The sequence below is a fragment of the Mastacembelus armatus genome, chromosome 8, assembly GCF_900324485.2.
Source record: "Mastacembelus armatus chromosome 8, fMasArm1.2, whole genome shotgun sequence".
In the NCBI taxonomy this organism is placed as follows: Eukaryota; Metazoa; Chordata; class Actinopteri; order Synbranchiformes; family Mastacembelidae; genus Mastacembelus; species Mastacembelus armatus.
The window spans coordinates 2,114,942-2,136,320 of record NC_046640.1 but is presented as its reverse complement, the minus strand read 5'-3'; the positions used below and the strand labels follow the sequence as shown (position 1 = coordinate 2,136,320).

General features: G+C 39.8%; 1 protein-coding gene across 8 annotated transcripts in view; it reads left to right on the top strand.

Moving 5' to 3' along the window:
* rbfox1 (RNA binding fox-1 homolog 1) overlaps nucleotides 1–21,379 on the top strand; it is a 154,424-nt gene that overhangs the window by 77,104 nt on the left and 55,941 nt on the right. For 5 of the 8 annotated variants that reach the window (XR_003296685.1, XM_026324789.2, XM_026324786.1 and 2 more), the window contains exons 9-10: nucleotides 1,207–1,246; nucleotides 14,397–14,461. Coding sequence is in view for 5 of the 8 variants with exons in the window: in XM_026324789.2 (XP_026180574.1) it covers nucleotides 1,207–1,246; nucleotides 14,397–14,461 (105 nt within the window). In the remaining 3 variants the exon portion in view is untranslated. The remainder of the gene's footprint in view (nucleotides 1–1,206; nucleotides 1,247–14,396; nucleotides 14,462–21,379) is intronic. The other 3 variants (XR_003296687.1, XR_003296686.1, XM_026324790.1) reach the window with 1 other exon arrangement.

The window sequence follows — 21,379 nt, the reverse complement described above, 5'->3', positions numbered from 1 at the left end:
TAACAGTGCTGTTTCTGTACTATGATGTGCTCTAAATTCTGATTGAAAATCTTCAAATAGTTAATTTCTGTGTAAGTGGTCTGATAGCTGCTTAGCAACAGCTTTTTCAAGGATTTTAAAAATAAATGGTAGGTTGGATATTGTTCTATAATTAGCCAAGACCCCTGGATCAAGACTGGGCTTTTTGAGAAAGGGCTTGATTGCTGCAGTCTTAACAGCCTGTGGTATGTAGCCTGTTACTAGAGATAAATTTACCAAGTCTAATTAAGATGAGCCGATTAATGGCAGGGTGTCTTTGAGCATGATGATTTAGATGAGGCAACCGTTGATGTTAATTCAAAGAGATCTATGGGAGAGAAGCAGTCTAAACATGACAGAGGTCTTACACATGATTCAAGAGCTACTGTAGTAGAAGATTCATCTGTGGTAGCTATAAGAAGCATCTGATGAATTTTGTCTCTAATAGTTGTGATTTTATTTTATTTTAAGAAACTCATAAAGTCATCACTGTTGAGATCTAAGAGAACACTGGGCTCAACAGAGCTATAACCTTTTGTCAGCCTGGCTACAGTGCTGTATCCTTAAAAGTAAGACTTCTTTATTCAATTCATCATGTTCCCAATAACAGTGTTGCACTTTGCAGACGCCGCATTGAGAATTCAACACACTGTTTTTACAATTTTAATATCCTCAACAAACTGCTAGCATAAGATAAGCAATATTGCACATTGTGGAGCACAAATATACAAATATTTGACAATAGATATTTAATAAGTAAAATAAATAAAATATTAACATGGCATGGGAATGTTTTTTCCTATATTTCTCCAGTGATTTTCATCTTTTCAGAATTCCAATGAATATTAGTTTATTTTCTGTTTTAGATAAAGCCCTTGGTTTATATCAGCTGTTGCTGTTTTTTTACATTTGTAAACATTAGTGAGTGAGAGTGATTTTGGACCTTCCCAGCCCTTCTACCAAGCCATCAGAGAGCTGAGGGGGATGCCTGCTATCCCCTTTGCATCTTCCCCTCTTATGTTTTCTATATTTTTTTTGTTTGTTTGCTTGTTTTTTGGTTGTTTATTGGACTGTGGAGATGGGAATTGGTTGGTAGCTAGCCCAGTGCCTGCATGTCAACATGCACTAATATGGATGTTTTTGTTTTATTGTATGTTTGTTTGTCTGTTTTGTTTGCATCCTCTGCAGTGTTGTTTACCAGGATGGATTTTATGGTGCAGATATTTATGTAAGTATTATTTACTGGTATGACATTGCATGCTATACTGCCATATCCATGCTCTCTGCCCTTGTGCTACACATAAGCAAGGCCAAAACTCTCCATATGCATACATGGCTTCATCTTCAGCCAGGGGAGACATAAGGGCTGAACTAGTTTGAACTAGGCTGCAAACATTAACAGGAAGTGTGAGGACGACACCAAATCTGCAGTCTTAGTAAGATGCAAATAAAAGTCTTTTACGGGTGCACAAAAGTACCAAAAAACACATGCAAAAGCTAATACAAGAGTGAGAGGAAACATGCTTTTGTAATGGGAGTTTAGCTCTTACAATGGAATTTGAAATGACAGGCTTGTTTGATTTCAGATTCAATAATAAAGTATGTCCTTAAAGATTTATATTTATTCATATGCCATGTACTGTGGTAACCTTTACCACATACAGTAAGCTTTAATCAAAGCTCTCCATCTGAAAGTAATTGATCTGGAATCTCGCTCCAGGCGGCAGAATATTATTTGTCGAAGTTTCTCCCTGAACTTTTGGGTACTGACAACTTTAACGAAACATTGGAAGTGGATCAAGCACACTGCTTTTGCAACAGGATCCTATATGTAGACTAATAAATTTTTTTTTTTTTTGGTTTGAGAGAGTGGAGGGGCTCTTTATAGCTAAGCCGCTTTAGTTTACCTTGGTCCTATGAGTCATATGTGAGTATGAGGGATATATGTTCTCACTTTGTTTGGGAAAAAGGGATGGGGGCAGGGGGTAGTGTTCTTGAAGCTTTTATGTATTTGTTTTTTGCTTGTCAATGTTCCACATGGGCATTTCATGTGTACACTGCTATTTTTTGTTTTTGGTATGCACTCTAATCTACTCTCACAGAGTCGTATCTTCACGTTTATAAGATGGAATGTGCGTGGATCGGGGCATGCGCTTAAATGAGCTAAAGTGTGATCTCATATAAAACCACTATTTGCTGTTATTGTGTATCTTCAAGAAACATACATTGAACCAACAACAGAGAGATTGCTTAGATGTAGCTAACCAGATTTTTCAATCTACATTTTCTAGTAAAGCCCAGGGAGTGGCTTTTTTGATCCATAGGACAATCCCAAATGGCCGATTTTCCTTGATAATTGGACTTTATTCATCTCATGTCACATTTTTTAATTTATATGGCCCAAATTTTGATAACCTGGCCTTTTTCTGCCAAATATTTCATTTGATATCTGATCTCTCGGGCACACACTTGATTTTAGTTGGTAATTTCAACTGTGCACTTGATGCACATCTGGACAGGTCATCCTAATCACCACAATTATTTACCTCCTTGTATATTTTGAACAATCTGATAACCTCTACTAATTTGGTTGACATTTGGAGACTGTGTAATCCTTCAGGGAGAGACTACCTATACTTTTCACAAGTACACAAATCATATTCCAGAATAGACTACTTTTTACTCGATTCAAAGTTGATTTCTAATGTTGTGTCTTCAAATTATAACATTTTAATCTTGGATCATTCACCAACGTCTCTGGCTCTAGACTTGAGCTTTACTAGGCAAACGTGTAACTGGTGCTTTCACCCATCGCTAGTGTAAGGCTTCTTTTTGTCAATATGTGACCACTAAAATCTCTGGATTCAGTACTATGTGAAACTGTTACAGTTGTTTTGAGGGGCCACATTATCACTTTTGAGTCCTCATTTAAAAAGAGAACGACGAAAACGTCTATCAGACATAGAATTAAAACAACTGAAAAAGGCACACAAGGTCTCCTCCTGCTCCTCCTTACTATAAAACATTCTTAAATTGAAATATGATTACAATTCAATTTTATCTTGCCAAATATGTGACCAACTGCTTAAGATCAAGCTGGAACATTTTGAGCTCGGTAATGAGCCCCATAAATTGCTTTCTCAACAGCTGAGTGGTTTAAATCTGGTGAAATTCTTAACAGCTCTAAGGCTATTAATGACCGATGTAAGGAATATTATAAAAAGCTTTACATGTCAACCTAAAGGGGACATCTGTAACTGGTTGGAGAAGCTGGATCTTCTGGAATTGAGTGATGCCACGCCAGAAGCCTTAAACTCAGATATCACCATTCAAGAGATGCCATAAAATAATTTCCTAATAGAAAGACTGCGGCCCAGATGGCTTTGGTATTGAATTATATAAAAAATATTCAGAAAAGGTGCCTCCCCTTTTTGCAGGAGATGTTTAAACACTCTTTTCAAATTCACAAATTTCCCCACATGAGGCTGACATTTCACTATTATTAAAAGAGGCCAGGGAAGAAACCGAAACTTTCTCCTTACGTCCTATTACTTTGTTAATTTTGGATATGAAAATCTTTACAAAACTATTAGCAAACAGGTTAAATAAGCATATTTAAGCATATTATGCTTGGATTGCCCAATTTTTTAAAATTTTTTTTCAATGTCAGAAGACTGATGAACATTATATACCGCAAACACTGGGGGGCCTCATTTTGTCTTGATGCTCAAAAGGCCTTAGACCAGGTGGAATGGGCCTACATGGTGGGGGCTCTGGAGCATTTTGGGCTGGGTAATCAGTTCATATCATGGGTTGTCTCCATGCACAGCCATCCTCTGTTGTCACGAATCAAGAAAGATGAGTATCTTTTTGCCTGCACCGTGGGACTCATCAGGGTTGTCCCCTTAGCCATTTGCTTTTTGTATTTGCTGTTGAACACACATCATTATATTTCCCTATATGCAGATGATGTTGCCCTTTTCTTGTCTAACCCTGAGCACTGTTCCCGCTCTGCTGAATTTAGTAAAATCATTTGGGGAACTCTGTGGTAACAGAATTAATTGGCTAAAGAATTCATGGTGCTGGGTGCAGACCTCAAAGATGACTTTTTGCATAATTTACCTTTCAAAATTACAGATAAACTAAAATATCTTGCATCATTTTGCCAAAATATCATAGATCAATCTTCAAAATGAATTACCTGGAAAAGGTAGAAAAATTAAAAGGGGACATTGAGAAATGGAGGGCGATTTACATGTTGGGTTGTATAAATGCCATAAAGATTGTTTCTCTACCAAGATTCTTGTATTACTTCCAGAATTTGCCAGTCTTTTTGAGTATGCATTTTTTTAAATTGTTAGAATCCATAGTTCTGCTCTTTGTTTGGGGCTTTAAAACTCACAGAATATTAAAAGTTGATTTATATAAGCCCAACTCAAGGGTGGACTTGGCCTACCACACTTTCAGCACTATTACTGGGCTGCAAATGCAAGCGCATTGGTTTATTGGCAAGAGGGCTATGGTAGGGGTATATCTACAGAAACTCTCCTCTGGGTAGCCATAGAGCAGTGGAGTTGAGAATAATTCTCTTCCTGCCCGTCTTTTTCAGCCTCCAGCTCTCAAGGTTATATTTACCAGATACTTCAGTCCATACTCCAATATGCCATGTATGCATTACCACCATCTTTTTTTTGGATGCCTCATTTGAAATCTGGAGGCAAAACAGAGTGATTAGTCTCAGGACCTGTAATTTGCCTCATTTACTCAATTAAAAAATAGGTTCACAATGCTCTTCCTTCGATATTTACAGGTTAGGCACTATGTCTATGAGTATTCCCAGGTTTGAATCCTTCCCAGATGAAGGGTTAATTTATAAGCTTCTTCTGGGTTCATCTGAATCTAAAAAAATGATTTCTGGTTTTGTAAATGTTTTTTCTGAACAATTTAATTGTAAAATCCTCTTTTTGAAGAATACTTGGAAAGAGGCACTTGGTTCACAGATCAAGAATGAGGTTTGAGAGGAGAGCCTTAGTAAGATCCAATCCTGCTCTATAAATGTAAGGCATTAACCAACTCCAATCAATTCAAAGTGATACATAGGCTTTATTATTGAAAGATTAAATTGCACAAAAATATTTCTGACTCTTTATGTGATCGCTGCAAATCCACAGAAGGGTCACTGACCCACCTGTTTTGGACTTGTCCTAAACTCTATAGCTTTTAGTGAAATAATTTTAATTGGTTTTCAGGTATGTACAATTGCACTTTGGATCCAGACCCTGAAATTGCATTATTTGGGTCTTCTTTTTCTCTTCTGCGCCTCAGTTCCTCTGAACGAACTATAGTTGTGTTTGGAATGGTAATTGCTAAGTAGGTGATACTAACATTTTGGAAGTCTCACACTGCCTCTGTTCAAGATGTGGCTAACTGAACTGACCAATGCATTGCATTTAGAGAGAATCAGGTATATCTTGGGTGATTTTGTCGTGTGGCAGCCTTTTTTGGATCATCAAAATATAAAGCTGTCCCAGATCAAACAAAACAGACTTAGGATGCCGCCCTAACGCTTTTTCTCTTTTTGTCATTTACTGTCAGCTCTAGTGTGTAACTTTTTGTAGCAGTATTTTTTTGCTGTTTTTTGTGTCATATTGTTTTATATATATATATGTTCATTCAAATCATGACTAATTAACTGCTTAATTGCTTTGAATTGCTTACTGTCCTTGCTCTATTCTGCCCAAACTCTTTATCAGGGCTTATATAGGGCTTTTATCCAATCCTTAAGCAACATAAAAGCATATGAATATATATGTAATTATAATATATAAAATTAGAAAAACTACCTGAATGACTTAAATTGAGAGAAAAATAACGTTTATACCAAAACTGATCTGTTAAGTCTTGTTACATAGTACTGTGCAAATGTTTTAGGCAAGTTAGATGTTTTACATTCCTCCCACAACACCATCAGGTGACTGATTGATCCCAGATTGCTCCACAGAGCCCTGATCTGGGCAGTGTGGAGACAATGAAGAGACAGAAACACTGGGTCAGCCTGAATCTACAGAGGAACTGCAGCAGTTTTTCCAAGGTGTGCAAAGTACCAAGACAAACTGGAACAACAGTACTTTGCACAGTACTGTAATTCTGAAATCTGGTTTCAGACACGTCCTTTTCACCAAGCTTTCGAAGTTCTCTCATTCTGCAAGGAACAAAATTATATACTGTATATGTACATGAAGGGGGAAAAAATCTTTGATGTGCCCTTGACTTGGTCTGAAAAGGTTATTTAACTGGAGAGCATTCAGGGTGATTTTATGAAATTGAAATATGTCAAACTTAGCAAAATAAGATTCTACTGAGTTTACATTACTTTGTAGAACACTCTCATTATATTATATTATTATTTCTGTAACGGATCATTCTAACTATTAATTTTCTAACCAGTGCTGTCTGTGAAAACAGAATGAAGTCTGAAGTCTGAATGAATGCTTGAATAGTATTACTGTATGAAGACATGTAAAATAACTTGGAGACACAGGCTAATAATCCACTGTGTATGTGTGTGCGGAATCTGCCTTCCTTGTGGCAATCAGATGCTGCTTTTAGAGTGTAAGTTTAGGTTAGGGTGTGATGGTTGAAGTGAGGTTGCTAGGGAATGCATGTTAGCAAAAATAGCTGTAAAAACACGTATTTTGTGGAGGAGGCACTCATTTAACTCCCATAAAATGTAACCTACTTGATTTCGCATTACTGAGGGATTGATTGCTATGCTAAGTCATAGATAGATAGTTTATTCATCCCTCATGGGGGAAATTCAGATTCACCAGCAGCTCTTACATTTACTTTACACAGACATTTTACTATATACAATATCAGCAGTTAATATTAAAAAGTCTAATGGCTGTGGGGCCAAAGGATCTCCTCAACCTCTCAGTTATGCACCGCAATGAGATGAGCCTCCCACTGCAGCTGCTACTCAGTTTAGTCAGGATGTCACGAAGGGAGTGTATATTATTGTTCAATATAACAAGCAGCTTCCTCCATATCTGCTGCTCCACCACAGTTCTGACAAGGTCCAGCGCCCTGCCTAGCACAGAACTGGCCTTTTTCACCAGTTTTTCCAGTCGCCTACAGTTTCTGTTCGTAATGACACTCCCCCAACAACAACAGCATAGAACAGTGTACTTGCCATGACAGTGAGGTAGAACATGCACAACATGCCACTGCAGACATTTTAGGAAACGAGCCGTCTCAAGAAGAAGAGACGGCACTGCCCTTTCCTGTACAAATGTATAAATATATAAATGTCTTAGTCATGACATTTCATATGCATTAGCAGAGGGATTAGGGCCTCTGACACTGTGTTTATGTTTATTGAAAAAGCGCTACCTGAGTAGTAAAATCAGTCAATTCATTCAAATAGCAGATTAGCTCCGCCTTTCTGTGCGGAGTTTGCATGTTCTCTCCTGTGCCTGTGTGGACTTTCTCCAGGCAATCTGGCTTCTTCCCACAAACCAAACATACACGGAGGAAGAGGAGTCCTGCTCTGCCTTTCTTTCCTTCAGTGAATCAGATTTGCAATAGTGTCGCTTGGAGATAGTGTACATGTCAGTGTAGTGGCCAAACATTGTCTGTTAGTCCTTGTATACGTACACAAACACAGACAGACACACACAAAGCTGCATAGCTGTCATTAGTCATTCAGTCAGAGGGGCAGTCCATGGTGGCTGGCAACTACCATGGACCAACCTGTTAATCTTTCTGCCATGGCCTATCATCACAGTATTACAGTACTTATTTGCACCCCAGGTTATAGTGCTCATGTCAAAACAGACGCACTGTCCCCGTCACAAAGCATGGAAGGTGAAATGATATGAGAAGTGTCTTGAGGGAGCTGGGAGGCTGAAAAATTGATTTTTTTATTGATAAAGCAGGGTTTCTCATCCATGTGCCATGTAGAGCCAACTGACTAGGATCTTTGTACCAACTCAAATATATGTAACACCTAGATATCCAGCAATTGCAATTTGCTGCTGAAAAGAGAGTGGACAGTGGCTTTTTGGAGGTTTTTTTGCTATGAATCCTGAATAACCGCCAGAGGGCAGTGCTGCAAGCACAGTTTGATTAATTATACTAAAAAAGTCACCTGTGACCCCAGATGACTGCCAGAGGTGATATATTCCGGCATCATCCAAGGCACTTCTACAAAATCTTCTCGTAGGAATGCAAGGATTCTGAGGGACAAGAGAGCTCTGGTAGTCATTCAGGATTCATAGAACCATAGTTACATGCGTAACTCTTGTTCTATTTCATCCTTCCTAACCGCCAGAGGGCGGCGCTGCAAGCACTGAATGACTCATACCAGCAAAGTCACGAGGAATCCTGAGTACATACCTCACCGAGTAGACCCGAAGGCCTCTGGTCATAGGACCGCATCCAGTGGCTGAGAGGTTACAATGTTCACCGTGTAGAACCTGGAAAATGTGCCAGTTGACGCCCATGAAGCAGCAGCACATATAGCATTCAAAAGGTACACCTTTCAAGGCTGCCCATGATGTGGCAACGTTTCTGGTGGAGTGGTCCTTCACGCTCCGTGGTGGGGAGCGCTTGCCTGCCTTGTAGGTGTGGGAGATGACGTTGACAATCCAGTGGGAGAGTGTACATTAATGAGAAATAAAATTAACTTTTTTGATTTTGGCAAATGGCTGCAATGACACAAAGAGTGAAAAATTTAAAGGGGTCCGAATACTTTCCGTACCCACTGAATTGATGCAAGTTCTTAGTCACATGCTTGCGACCTCAGCCTTTAGCCGGTAGAAGATGTCGTCAGGTGGTGTCCAACCTTCAGCGAACGTTTCAACCCTAAACCACTACGTCCTCCGGTTGGTAGGTCAGCAGTGATGACCGGTCACTCTTCCTGGCTTCCAACTTAGTTCCTCTGTTCTATTCCACGGACAACATGACCGACTGCACCTGGAAACCTCTGCAGCCTACTTCAGTGGGGAAAAGACAGGCCTGCCACCCTTTGTTCCTGCATTGTTGTACCAGGTAGTGGTATTTAATAGTCTTCCTCTCCCAGGCCTCAACGCAGCCGTCTTCCCAGGGAACACTCAGTTCCACCATAATGATCTTCCTTTCCCCCTCAGACCAAATGACTAGGTCTGGCCTCAGAGACGTCAGCATGACCTGAGGAAAAAGTAATTTCCTCCCCAGGTCCACCCTCATCTCCCATGATTGGCTGTCTGCAAGAGGGCTCTGCTGGTTTTCTTTCTCTATGGTTGTTCCCTGTCTTTGATAAAATGGATGGCTGGGTCTGCCTTTGGGTATACCTGACTCTTTTCCATCTTTTGTGATAAAGAATTTCGGACAGTGTTCTTTGTTTCTGCTCCTCCAGATTTCGGACCTCTTGAATTAGTTCTCATCTCTGCCTCAGGTCTGCCTTGCTCCGTTGCTGGAAGTGCATGGTGCCTAGTCATTGCCAGCATGAGCACAGGTTTCTAATGAGCTTCAGCTTCAGCTTGAGCATGCTGTCCGCTTTGGCCACTGAGACGTCGGCTGCCCACTTCCATCTAAAATGTGTTGTAACACCGGACGCCCTGACCGTGGCATCGCTAGAGTCCATCATTACATCCCTGTCTGGTCGTACAGTGCGTCTTTTGTGTTCTCAGTTAAATCACATGACTATTCATCCTCAGACACACCCTCTTGCATATGGCCTTTCTGGACAAAAAGTGTCTTAGAAAATTTAAATCAGTGTATTGTTTACTGTGAATGTGTGAACAAGATGACATTCACAGCACTCTAAAGTAAACACTTTAGCCTACAACATGCAGGTCTCCAAAGTCTTGTGAACCAATGTTCTGTTTGTGTTTTATGGTCTTATTTCAGTAAAAAAATTGTAGTTTTTCACTAACCATGCATAACCACTTTTTTCTCAAAAACACAATCATGTATAAACTTGCTGCTCACATATTATTGTAGCCAATTTTGTGCTGATTACAGTGTTATTAGACTTTAGACATTAATATGTTTAAAAAACACTGAAAAAAGCACAAATGTCAGGACATGTCAAAATTTGTCCAGGCCCCAAAATCCCCCTCAGACCCCAGAGGGTTAACTGGTTTGTGTTAACAGGTTTCATAGATATATACAGCTGAGACAGCATAGGATCGGTCCTAGAACAGAACCTAGTGGAACTCCATAACTAACTTTTGTGTGTGTGGAAGGTTCATCATGGACATGAACAAACTAGAATCTGTCCGATAAATGGGATTGGAAACATTTTAATGCTGTTCTTCTGATACCAGTCACATGGTCCAATCTATGTAATAAGATGTTGTGGTCAATAGTGTCGAAAGCAGCACTAAGATCTAGGAGGACAACTATAGAAACAAGTCAACTTTTATCTGAGGCTAAGAGAAGATCGTTAGTGACTTTTAACAGTGCTATTTCTGTACTATGATGCGCTCTAAATCCTGATTGAAAATCTTCAAATAGTTCATCCCTGTGTGAGTGGTCTGATAGCTGCTTAGCAATAGCTTTTTCAAGGATTTTAGAAATAAATGGTAGGTTGGATATTGGTCTATAATTAGCCAAGACTCCTAAATCAAGACTGGGCTTTTTGAGTAAGGGTTTGATTACTACAGTCTTAAAGGGCTGTGGTATGTAGCCTGACACTAAAGATAAATTTCCTAAGTCTAATAAAGATTAGTTAATTAATGGCAGGGTGTCTTTAAGCAGTCTAGTCGGGATGGGGTCTAAGAGACACGTTGATGATTTAGATGAAGCGACTACTGATGTAAATTCGGAGAGATCTATGGGAGAGAAGCAGTCTTATTGCAGGTATAGGAAGCATTTGCAGAATTGTATCTCTAATAGTTGTAGTTATTTGTAAAGAAACTCAAAGTCATCACTGCTGAGATCTAAGGGAACACTGGGCTCAACAGAGCTGTGACTTTTTGTCAGCTACAGTGCTGAAAAGAAACCTGGGATTGTTCTTATTTTCCTCTATTAGTGATGAATAGTATGCAGTTCTGGCTTTATGGAGAGCTTTTTTGTTAATTGATTAAGAGCAATATATCATTCGAATCTGAGGGTCTACTTTCATTTGTATACAGTCATAATAACAACAAAATGCTGTGCTTCTGTAAAATAAAGCAAGATGACAGGGTGCCCTCTGTCTTCTCTGTCTCTGTCACCTCTCTTCAGAGACACATAAATAAAACACCCTGAATCTCAGTGAATACTTTCCTCAAAGACATGAGAAATATATGTATAGAAAACTTGAAATGTCTTATTTTAAATGAAACAATTCAAGTTTCAAGAAATCAAATCATATGTTTTTATGTAATCCATATGAAAGAGTTGACGAAGAGTTTACTTTCTCGTCAGAGGAAAAATGTGACTCAGATAACGAACAGCTATATGGCCGTGTCCTTTCGATGGCTTAAACAATAAAAGGGGATTTACATTGTATTCGATGTTCAAAAGTTACATTTTGGTTTGGACAGAAGTATATCTCACATATAATGTGAAATATGTTATATTTATATGTACTATTTCCATGAGGGTGGCTACTTTTAGGATAACAAAATTAATTAATGAAACAAGCTTACGCAGGGAAATAATAGTTGATGCACCTTTGGCAGCAATTACAGCCTCTGGTCTTTTTGGGTATGGCACAACAAGCTTTGCACATCTGGAATGGGTTCAAGTCAGGGCTCTGGCTGGGCCACTCTAGGACATTCACAGAGTTGTCCCTAGGCCATTCCTGTTGTCTTGGCTGTGGGCTTAGCATTGCTGTCATGTTGGAACATGCACGTTCGGCCCTGTCTGAAGTCCTGAGTGCATATCACTAAGGAAGCAACTGGCCACCCTGCGAAGAAAGCTCATTTCAGCCACTGACTTGACCTGGAGATGGCAAGCCACCTTTTTCTGGTTAAGAACCATGGCCTCAGACTTGGAGGTGCTGATTCTCATCCCAGCTGCTTCACACTAGGTTGCAAACCACCCCAGTGCATGCTGAAGATCCTGGCTCGATGGAGCCAATGGGACAACATCATCTGCAAAAAGCAGAGATTAAATCTTGTGGTCCCCGAACTAGACTCCCTCTGGCCCCTGGCTGCACCTAGAAATTCTGTCCATAAAGATCATGAACAGAACCAGTGACATAGGGCAGTCCTGCCAGAGTCCAACATGCACAACATGCTGCAACATAACAACTGAAAAAAGTGAAGGGAGTCTGAATACTTTCTGAATACACTGTACATGCTGTATCTGCATTGAGGTGTTAATGGCAAAAAAATCACTAGAAGTATATATTATAAAAGAAATGACAGGGTTAATGATGATACAATGATGTGTGTGCGTGTTTCTGATATTATTGCCATTCTGGGTACCAAAATTTGTTTACACACTCACATTGGGGATATACAGTTCAGTTAATTTTAAGTTGATTGCGTCAATTTAAGTTGAGTTTGGGTAGGTCTCCAAGAAGTGAATGTAGGTCAAATGAAAATGAAAACAAATGTGTCTTTATATACAGTGGGTACGGAAAGTATTCAGACCCCTTTAAATTTTTCACTCTTTGTGTCATTGCAGCCATTTGCCAAAATCAAAAAAGTTCATTTTATTTCTCATTAATGTACACTCAGCACCCCATCTTGACAGAAAAAAACAGAAATGTAGAAATTTTTGCAAATTTATTAAAAAAGAAAAACTGAAATATCACATGGTATTAAGTAATAAGTATTCAGACCCTTTGCAGTGACACTCATATTTAACTCACATGCTGTCCATTTCTTCTGATCCTCCTTGAGATGGTTCTGCTCCTTCATTGGAGTCCAGCTGTATTTAATTAAACTGATTGGACTTGATTAGGAAAGGCACACACCTGTCTATATAAGACCTTACAGCTCACAGTGAATGTCAGAGCAAATGAGAATCACGAGGTCGAAGGAAAACTGCCCAAGGAGCTCAGAGACAGAATTGTGGCAAGGCACAGATCTGGCCAAGGTTACAAAAGAATTTCTGCAGCACTCAAGGTTCCTAAGAGCACAGTGGCCTCCATAATCCTCAAATGGAAAAAGTTTGGGATGACCAGAACTCTTCCTAGACCTGGCCGTCCAGCCAAACTGAGCAATCGTGGGAGAAGAGCCTTGGTGAGAGAGGTAAAGAAGAACCCAAAGATCACTGTGGCTGAGCTCCAGAGATGCAGTAGGGAGATGGGAGAAAGTTCCACAAAGTCAACTATCACTGCAGCCCTCCACCAGTCGGGGCATTATGGCAGAGTGGCCCGACGGAAGCATTTCCTCAGTGCAAGACACATGAAAGCCTGCATAGAGTTTGCCAAAAAACACATGAAGGACTCCCAGACTATGAGAAATAAGATTCTCTGGTCTGATGAGACCAAGATTGAACTTTTTGGCGTTAATTCTAAGCGGTATGTGTGGAGAAAACCAGGCACTGCTCATCACCTACCCAATACAATCCCTACAGTGAAACATGGTGGTGGGAGCATCATGTTGTGGGGGTGTTTTTCAGCTGCAGGGACAGGACGACTGGTTGCAATTGAAGGAAAGATGAATGCGGCCAAGTACAGAGATATCCTGGAAGAAAACCTCTTCCAGAGTGCTCAGGACCTCAGACTGGGCCGAAGGTTCACCTTTCAACAGGACAATGACCCTAAGCACACAGCTAAAATAACAAAGGAGTGGCTTCGGAACAACTCTGTGACCGTTCTTGACTGGTCCAGCCAGAGCCCTGACCTAAACCCAATTGAGCATCTCTGGAGAGACCTGAAAATGGCTGTCCACCAACGTTCACCATCCAACCTGACAGAACTGGAGAGGATCTGCAAGAAAGAATGGCAGAGGATCCCCAAATCCAGGTGTGAAAAACTTGTTGCATCATTCCCAAGAAGACTCATGGCTGTACTAGCTCAAAAGGATGCTTCTACTCAATACTGAGGACAGGGTCTGAATACTTATGAGCATGTGATATTTCAGTTTTTCTTTTTTAATAAATTTGCAAAAACTTCTACATTTCTGTTTTTTTCTGTCAAGATGGGGTGCTGAGTGTACATTAATGAGAAATAAAATGAACTTTTTTGATTTTGGCAAATGGCTGCAATGACACAAAGAGTGAAAAATTTAAAGGGGTCTGAATACTTTCCGTACCCACTGTATATATATATATATATATATATATATGTACATGTATATCTCCCACCCACATTCCAGTATTTTTCTTTATGTCATGTCCATCTCCTTTTCAGCCTCTCATATATAGCACAGAAAACTGATAAACAGAAGTGTATCTATAATACTAAATTCCCTCCCTCGTATCACTGTTACATTGTGTTTGTGTGTATCCAGGGTGGTTACTCTGCCTACAGATATGCCCAGCCTACTGCTGCCACAGCTGCTGCATTCAGTGACAGGTAAGTACTGAACAGAGAAATTTGTTAATATTATGTTTTATATTCAAGAAAGGATTGAATGACTGATGAATTGTAAAATAATCAAAGCTTAATTTATTCAAGGCTGCAACAATTTACATGGTAGTGACTATGTTCAAGAGAATTGCAAAGCAATGAACAAAATTCAATCAACTATCTCTGTGTTACAACAAAATTTAATATAGCAATTAGTATGACTTGTAATGACAGACACCTTTATTTTCCGTTTATAGGGTTAGTCATTAACACTAGTTATTCAAGGTGCCACATATTTAAAGCAGACTAACCCATACTTGTTGATAATGTCTCCCTGCCAGATCTTTACCCTATACGTTTAATTTCCACATAACACAATGTACAGGCTCAAAACCAATCAATACCTGTGTGAGAAAGCTTCAAAAACTGCCAACTTCATGAAAGAACTATTATATTGGTTTGAACTTCAGGTTACAATTTTTAAAGTCTCTACTGGGGAAAGACTTATAGCCCACATTAAGTCCATGTTAGATAGGAAACATATGCTTCATGCCATTAGGGAAGGACTTGAAGTTGAAATAATGGTTTCTAGGTCTTCCCCATTTTATCAATAATAAATATGTTCAGAAAACAATGAATCATTTGTGTTAAATTAGTAAGCACAGCTGTGTAATTTTAGCTAACTGCATGAAACTTGCAGCTGTCTGTCCTTTTGATTCATTATTCATCTTTTGCCTCCCTTTCCCCAACGTTTTCTTTTCTCTCTGAAAGCCTGGTTTGAATTAACAGTCTTGGATGGCAGAAATACAATCCATTTCAGGAGCCTAATGAACAATTATAGAGAGATATGGTTTTGGCTCCAGACAATAGAGCAGCTAATATTTTAGCAGTCAAAGTAGATATATAGTAGGTTCACTGGAAGATGGGATGAGGGAGAATTAGAGGAAAGCCCAGATTAGCAGGGGATGTTATGCCGCTGCTTAAGTGCTTTTCTTTAGAACAGATGGTAAGGACTGATACATGTATGAAAAAATATATGTTCAACCAGAGGTCCTGACCAGTGGTGACAAATGATAAGCAATAACGACAGAAACATTTAATGAAGAAAAATCATGTGATTATTTTAGGTTTTGATGAAGATGAACATTTTTTTTTTCATTGTTGATCCATGCATGTGTGATAGTCGAATCGAATGAAAGCTCCTAATTCCCCATATTGACTACATTGTCTTTAAAGGCAAAACATGCATTTAGACTTGTATGCATTATTATTATTATTCATTATGGATTAGGCCACTGTTTGCTAACAGTTGTACAAATGGGAGGCCAAACGTAACCTTTTCTATTTCAGTACAAAGTCTTCCTGACAGAAAGCCCTATGTAGGGCATCCTCATAATACTGGAATTACAACAGAGAACAAATGATTTAGGGCATGTGGGAATGTTCTGGTGTCCATGATCCAAACTATCATCTACAGGCCAAAGAGCACTTTGTTATACTGGGAAATAATTTTAATTTCCTTTTGTGAAAATGTTCATTGTGCAAGACAGAGCACGCAGCCACTGCTAGCATGCTAGGTAAGCAAGCTACACTGGCCTCTGCCTGGCTTTACTGTTGGGATTGAAGTGCGTGCTGAAGGCCAGGTGGCAGCCCCCCCACCCTCAACTCCCAAGGATGTGTTAGCAACAAAGCTAGCAAACAGGTTCCACTACTAAGTCTACCAGGATATCACTGTCACCCAATTGCAAAATGGCAAGGTCACAAAGCAGTACAAAAAGCACTCGTTTTCACCTCCACAACATTATGGTTGTATCCGCCTCCTGGGTGGCCAATCTGACTTGACTCCAAGAGTATCGCTTGGCAGTAATGGTTCGGCGTCCCTCCACGCCAACCTCCTCTCCACCTGGTACTTGAGTACATACGGACATATGGGCAGAAGCTCTGGGGGGAAGCTGATTCAGTAGCATTCTTACTTGTTCCATTAATTGAGTCATTTGCATTACCAGCTCATTGTTCGTTTCGACAAGTGAGTGTCTTCTGTCTTCTCTGTCTCTGTCACCTCTCTTCACAGATACGTAAATAAAACAACCTGAATCTCAGTGAATACTTGCCTCAAAGACATGAGAAATATATGTATAGAAAACTTGAAATGTCTACTTTTAAATTAAATAATTCAAGTCAAAAATAATCTCTTTTTATGTAATCCATATGAAAGTATGGAGTGGTAGTTTCTCTTGGCTCACCTCATTAAAGTTAAAGTGATTCCGCCTTGCACTGAGCGCACTGTTCATATGGAAATAATCTGAGGTGAGCCAGGTAATTATGTACACACCCCCGAGAAATGGCATAAAACGTCATGCTTCATCATAGAATTTACTTAATTTTTTTGCACATTTGGATGATGGCGTGCTACACGAGTGAAGAAGCAGTTGTGGATGGTTCTGGACAGCAACAAAGAGTTTACTTTCTCCTCATAGGAAGAACGCGACTATACTTCATGCACTCTTCACTTTTCTGGACATACACAGTATTTATTTTATTTTATTTTTATTCTTTATTCTTCTTTCTAGTTTATTATTAAACTATGTACATACTCCATACCTGTATAGATGCTTGCTCCAGACACCAAGACAAATTCCTAGTACTGTAAAGTGTTCTTTGCTTTGTACCTGGCAATAAAACCGATTCTGATTTTGATAGTTGATGAACGTTTGCATCTGCATTGCATTGCACTGCAGTAATTCCCTCTCAGCCACATTCCTGACTGAAAGGTTCATTATGCAGCTCATTATGCGGGTCTTTGCCTTCTCAAGTGAATCTTCTTGCATATGTCTTTTCTAAACAAAAAGTGTCTTCGAAAATTTAAATCATGGTATTGTTTTCTGTGAATGACTGAACTAGATGATTTTCATATCATTCTGAAGCATAAACTCTAGGCTACAAGATCCAGTTCTCAAAAGACTTGTGAATCAATGCTCTGTATGTGTTTTATGGCCTTATTTCAGTGAGTTAAAAATTGTAGTTTTTCACTAACCATGCATAAACGCTGTTTTCTCAAAATCACAATCATGTATAAACATGATTAGATTAGATTAGACTTTATTGATCTATGAGGGAAATTCCTTTGTCAAAGTAGCTCAGTTACACACAGACACTCATGAACAATATTAAATAATAAAAAAAGAAAACAGAATAATAAAGCAGAAAGTACAACATACACACAATATAGAATCTGTGTGTACAATATACACACAGATAGAAGTAAATATACACTATATACAAACATAAGTAGTTAACACCATAACAGAAGTAGTTAACACCACAGAAGAGACTGGTATAGGATGTTGAAGACATCTGCTTCAAAGGAGGGAGTTATTAAACAGAAGGATGAAGAACGGTATTAATGAAGTCCTGCACCATTCACTGTGACAGTGGAGTTTGCTGGAGACTTAGGTCCACTGACCCTTTACAGTCTGGTGAAGTGTGTGTGAAGAATCGTCCATGATGGACAGCACTGACTCAAACATCTCCATGTCACTGCCAATAATGTGTCATGCTTTCCAGATCAGGTTGTTGTTCCGACTGATGCCCGTCTTGGTGGTGCCGCTCCCCCAACTGACCACAGCAAACTCGCACTCGCAACCACAGACTGGTAGACTGGTAGCTCCAGCATCCTGCTGCATACATTAACCCTCTGGGGTCTGAGGGTGTTTTGGGGTCGTGGACAAGTTTTGACATGCCCTGACATTTGTGCTTTTTTCAGTTGCTTTTAAACATATTGTCTAAAGTCTGATAACACTAATCAGCACAAACTGGGCTATAATAATATGGGAGCAGTAAGTTTATTCAGCATTGTTCAAAATAATATTTTGTTGGTTTGGAACCAAGACTTTGCTCGTTTACTAGTGTGTTTGGGGTCATTGCCTTGTTGAAACAACCATTTCAAGGGCATGTCCTCTTCAGCATAAGGCAACATGACCTCTTCAAGTATTTTGACATATGCAAACTGATCCATGATCCCTGGTATGCGATAAATAGGCCCAACACCATAGTAGGAGAAACATGCCCATATCATGATGCTTGCACCACCACGCTTCACTGTCTTCACTGTGTACTGTGGCTTGAATTCAGAGTTTGGGGGTCGTCTCACAAACTGTCTATGGTCCTTGGACCCAAAAAGAACAATTTTACTCTCATCAGTCCACAAAATGTTCCTCCATTTCTCCATTTCTCCGAACCAGTTCCTCCAGTTGATGTGTTCTTTGGCGAATTTTAACCTCTTCTGCACATGCCTTTTTTTTTTTAACAGAGGGACTTTGTGGGGGATTCTTAAAAATAGATTAGCTTCACACAGATGTCTTCTAACTGTCACAGTATTTACAGGTAACTCCAGACTGTCTTTGATCATCCTGGAGCTGATCACTGGCTGAGCCTTTGCCATTCTGGTTATTCTTCGATCCATTTTGATGGTTGTCTTCCGTTTTCTTCCACGTCTCTCTGGTTTTGCCCTCCATTTTAAGGCATTGGAGATCATTTTAGCTGAACAGCCTATAATTTTTTGCACCTCTTTATATGTTTTCCAATCAACTTTTTAAATCAAAGTACACTGTTCTTCTGAACAACGTTTTGAACGACCCATTTTCCTCAGGCTTTCAAATGAACAAGTGCTGGCTTCATCCTTAAATAGTCGCCACCTGATTCATACCTGTTTTTTCACAAAATTGATGACCTCACTGATTGAATACCACACTGCTATTTTTTTGAACACACCCCTTTCAACTAATTGCCCAATTGCACATGCATATCATGAATGCTGGGTCTTGTTTGTTTTCTGAGAATCTACTGCACCCACTGGTAACTTGTTTGCCATGTAGCAATAAAAAATATACTAAAAACCTGGATTATTCTGGTCAGTCACATTGTACTGCTATTATTTTGAACAATACTGTATATGATTGTGTTTTTGAGAAAACAGTGTTTATGCATGGTTAGTGAAGCACTGCAATTTTTTAGTCTGTGAAATAAGACCATAAAACACAAACAGAACATTGGTTCACATCAGTGTGTTTGCTTCAAAATTATGTAAGTCATCTTGTTCACTCATTCACAGAAAACAAATCACTGATTTAAATTTTCTAAGACACTTTTTGTTTAGAAAAGACATATGCAGGAAGGTATGTCTCAGGATGAATTTGATTTACCTGAGAAGACAAAAGATGCACTCAACGACCACACAAAGAACCTAATAATAATGAGCTTTTCAGTCAATGTGGCTGAGAGGGGATTAGTGCAGCACAATACAATACAATGTGGAGCCAAACGTTCGTCATTTGAGTCGTGTTTTTCCTGAGGACAAACTCAACTATTCGTCTCTGTGTGGAATATAATAAGCGCTTCTTCACCTGCGTAACGTGCCATCGTCCAAACACACAGAAAACGTGAGTAAATTCTATGATGAAGTTTGACGTTTTATGTCATTTCTCAGGGGCATGCACAGAATTACCTGGTTCACCTCAGATTATTTCAATATGAACAGTGCGGTCAGTACAAGGCAGGATCAGATTAGCTCTAATGAGGTGAGACGGGAGAAAACGTACTTCTCCTTACGTTCATACAGATTAAATAAAAAGTGATGATTTGTTTTCGACTTTAGTTTCATTTCAGAGAAGACATTTCAAGTATTCTAGCCATATATTTCTTATTTTTATGAGGCAAGTATTTGCTTCTGATTCTGGTTGTTTTATTTACGTGTCTGTGAAGAGAGATGACAGAGACAGAGAAGATAGAGAGCGCACCCTGTCTGCTTTCTTAATTTTACAAAAGCACAGCATTTTGTTGTTATTATGAGTGTATACAACTAAAACTAGACCCTTTACAGATTCGAATGATATATTTCTTTTATCTGTACCATTAAAATTGACGGAGTAATTTAAGTTTGTTTCGGCATTATCAGGAGAAGGACCTAAGCATCCTCAGGAAGTCTTCTCCTGCCCTTCTTGTACACAGCATCACTGTTGTCCTTCCAGTCCAGCCTGCTGTTCAAGTGAACCCCGAGGTATTTGTAGTGGTCTACAACTTCCACCTCCTGGCCCTGGATGATGATGGGCTCCACTGGTGACCTCTTCCTCCTGAAGTACACTACCAGCTTCTTGGTCTTGTCCACATTAAGGAGCAAGTGGTTGGCCTGGGACCACTCCACAAAGTCTCCGATCAGTGTTCCGTACTCCACCTCCTGTCCATCCCTGATACACCCAAACACCGCAGAGTCACCAGAGAACTTCTGCAGGCTGGAGGTCTAAGGTGTATAGGGTGAACAGAAAAGGAGACAGGACAGTTACCTGTGATGCACCCATATTACTGATCACAGTATCAAACAGGGAGCTCCCCGGCCGCACAAATTGGTGCCTGTCAGACAATCAGAAATCCAGGAGACATTGGAGGAGCTGACACCCATTCTGAGCAGCTTCTCACTCATCAGAGATGAGATCAGAGATCAGAGCAGCTAAGAGGAGCTACTCCAAAAAGCTGGAAAACCAGTTTACAGCTAACGACTCTGCTTCAGTGTGGAGAGGCCTGAGGACAATAACCAACTATAGGACTCCATCCCCCTCCTCAAGAGGCAATCAAACGCTGGTGAACGATCTGAATCTGAGTTCTATTGCAGATTTGAATCACCCCCCACCCGCTCTGATTGTCCTCCAGAGCAACCATTAACACCATCAACCCCCTCTCCCCCGCTCCGATACTTCAGACCAGTGTGGACGATGTGTGTTGGCTCTTCAGGAAGCAGAAGAGAAAGAAAGCACCAGGACCAGATGGGGTTTCACCAACATGCCTCAGAACCTGTGCTGACCAGCTGGCTCCCATCTTCTCTCTGATCTTCAACAGATCACTGGAGCTGTGTGAAGTCCCTGCATGCTTCAA